General features: G+C 52.1%; 1 protein-coding gene across 1 annotated transcript; it reads left to right on the top strand.

Moving 5' to 3' along the window:
* Positions 1-552: 552 nt before the first annotated feature.
* LOC119353561 lies at positions 553-2,733 on the top strand. The gene has a single exon (XM_037620181.1). The coding sequence runs from the start codon at positions 983-985 to the stop codon at positions 2,072-2,074; it is 1,092 nt and encodes a 363-aa protein (XP_037476078.1). The 5' UTR covers positions 553-982; the 3' UTR covers positions 2,075-2,733.
* The last annotated feature ends 204 nt before the right edge of the window (positions 2,734-2,937 follow it).

Genomic DNA, 2,937 nt, shown 5'->3' with positions numbered 1-2,937 from the left:
GGGTTAGAAGGGTGTGATTTAAAAAAAATCTTATAGTACTAGAACTTATGGAAGTTGGGATGATTCTATGAGAGAGGCGTTGTAGCACCCGAGCTCCAGTGCTCTCTATATTTGAACAATTTGAAATTCATGTTTTGGAAGTTTCAAAAAATGTGATTTTTTTGAGGATATATATATACATTTTGAATACCCGTGGAAAGTTTTGGTACAAATCACGTTTTGTTTTGCGCTATAGAAAGAAACAAATTTCTGACAGTATATAGGAGAAAAAGGGTGTTATTTCTGTCAATTTTTTTGTATTTCCTAAAATACAATGTATTTCTTTCCAGATTTTTACCAGGCCTTAGGAACATGTGTACATATTCACGTATTTGTTTTAAGACTTTTTAAGCATCCGAAGTGTGTTTTTAAAAAAAATTCAAATACCAAGAGCACTGGAGCTCGATAGCTGCAGGCATTTTTCGTGATTCTATGCCCGTCTTTATTTCCCAAGCACTTGTAAAACGATATGTTGATCATTTGAGGAATAGAAGTCTTGATAATGTAAAGAAAATGCCCTCGGCAGCAGCAGAGCCCGAGAGGCCGGAGCCAAGAAAGGAGCAGAGGAACAGAGCCCCGCGTGTGGGCGCGCCGGCTGACGGAGGGATGAGGCGGCGCGGGGCGCGACAGCGGACGGAGGGATGCAGCCGTCTTCCTCGCGCCGGGGGGAGCTGCGGTTCGGGGATCTCTGGGAAATCAGCGAGCGCGCCACCTGAAGATCTCCATGGCTAGCGCCGCGGAGCTCGGGTACACTGCCCCCTGTGAATTCGAGTTCGAGTTCATTTCCAGTTCAGCCGGCGACTGGCGACAGCTGGTAATCCGATTCCGGCAAGAACCAGGAGCTCTCCGATGAATAAAAGCGCTTGCGGTGGGGGCAGCGGCTCCAACTCGATTCGCTCGCCTCCCTCCCCGATCCCCAGATCCAATCCAGGACACGCCATCGATGGCGGCGAAGGTGCTCCAGCTCCGTAGCTCCGACGGCAAGGTGCTCGTCGCTCCGGCGTGGGACTATCGCCCGGCCGCCGCCCAAGCCCTCCCGCTAGAGACGCGGGTGTCCTCGCGCGCCCTCGAGAGGGTGCTCCAGTACTGGACCAAGCACAGCCTTGCCAAGGCCACCGGTGAGTCCCGGGAGTCCCTGGCCCGCTGGGACGCCGACTTCCAGCGCCGCCTCGAGGAAGACGGCCTCGCCAAGGAGGCCGCCGCAGCCGCCCAAGAACTCCGCCGCTACGGCGTCGACCATGGAGGGCGTCCCCATCACCACGCCGCCACGGCCGCATCTGATGTCGCTGCTCCTGCCAAGGCGGCCCGTGTTGATCCCGTCCGTGTCTGGTGTGTCAACCACGGAGAACGCAGCCATGCGCCGGCGATGCCCGGCTCCTTCGATGCCTCTGATACTGCCACCACCTTGCCGGCCGCTGCTGGTGCTGACCCCGGGGACGTCCGGTGCGCGATCCGTGCCCGTGGGCGCCAGATGGCTGAAGACGAGGAGTCCGCTTGCCACCACCGCAAGCGCCCGGCTTCCAAGGCTCCACTCTGCCTGCCTGCCACTGCTGCTGCGCCTGTGAAGAAGGTCTCTCGTCAGGTCGCTTCCAAGGCTTGCTCTATCGTCGGCTCTACACCACTGCCTGCCACTGCTGCTGCGCCCAGTGTGCAACCGAAGCCGCAGATCAGCATGCGCGAACTGATCGTGAACGCTCGCCTCACCATGGCTCGCCTCGACAAGGCTCGCTCTGCCTCCGAAGAAGAGGCCAGCCGTCGGCGCGACATCGAGCGCAGCCGAGCGGAGGCCCGGCGAAAGGTGGAGCAGATGGCGAACACCGTGCAGTTCAACGACCCGTGGATCCATTACTCCGACGTGACCAAGTCCCCTGAGGAGCTGCTCCAAGCACGACAGCAAGCATGGCGTTATCAAGCTCACCTCCTCGAGATGGCTCGTCGACGGGACTTTGCTGAAGCGATGCAAATCCACAGCACCAAGGAAGCAACCAATTCCTTGGCTGCGTCCAGTGGTATTACGCCTTCCCTGGTCTTTTAGTTGCTTCCTAAACCATGCACACATAAGTTTCATTTAATCTTTGCATCTCTAGGTTCTGCACTTGCTTACCAAGATTTCTAGTGTTCTTTGAATCCCGTTCAGTCATTAGTAATTTTACTAGAGTGTCAGCAGAGTCTCCATCTAGCTAGGCAGCAAAAATCTTGTTAAGATGTGTACGGCATAGTTACACTACATCCACACCTGGTCCTAAGTTAAGGGTTTAAGTAAATAAAGGGCATTTTCAATAAATCAAAGTAAAGCAGATGAGCCTAAAAAGGAAACTCATGTACTGCAATTCCGGCACGAGACAGAGCGTAAGACGCACTCGCCGCAAAATCCAAAACGCCCGTTTGCTACCCGGCTTGTAGCAGGAAAAAGGAGTAGAATTGAACTTGTCGATACACACATAATCATGTGAGCTGCCTAGCGTCTGGAGACTATGCTGACTCTCCTGTAAAATTAATCTTGGCTGAACTGGATTCTTAGGCATTGGGCGTCTTGGTGAGTTAAAGTTGCAGTTTCCGACTGAGTAACATTGGTTAGTGAACTCTTGTGTGTATGTGTGGGTGAAGCTTTGAGCTAAGCAAGTCCTCAATGTATCGACTATCAAGTCGCACTGTAATCGATTTCAGATATGAATAAAATGTTGTTGGCCTGAATTTGTGCAGAGCATTCGAGTAACTTTCTGTGTATATGATTGTTGTATGCATCTATGACTTATTAAAACATTCTACTGCTCTAGTCGGAAAAGTGTGTGCTGAAGCACGGATGCAATGGATTCATCTCACAATACTTCGTTTGAGTGGTAAAGCACATAACCATGTTTGGAACAGTTCTTGGTTAGAAGATTTTTTTTGGTTTGA

The sequence above is a fragment of the Triticum dicoccoides genome, chromosome 2A, assembly GCF_002162155.2.
Source record: "Triticum dicoccoides isolate Atlit2015 ecotype Zavitan chromosome 2A, WEW_v2.0, whole genome shotgun sequence".
Lineage (NCBI taxonomy): Eukaryota > Viridiplantae > Streptophyta > Magnoliopsida > Poales > Poaceae > Triticum > Triticum dicoccoides.
Note: the sequence above shows the minus strand (reverse complement) of the source record. Positions and strands in the feature narration are given on the sequence as shown.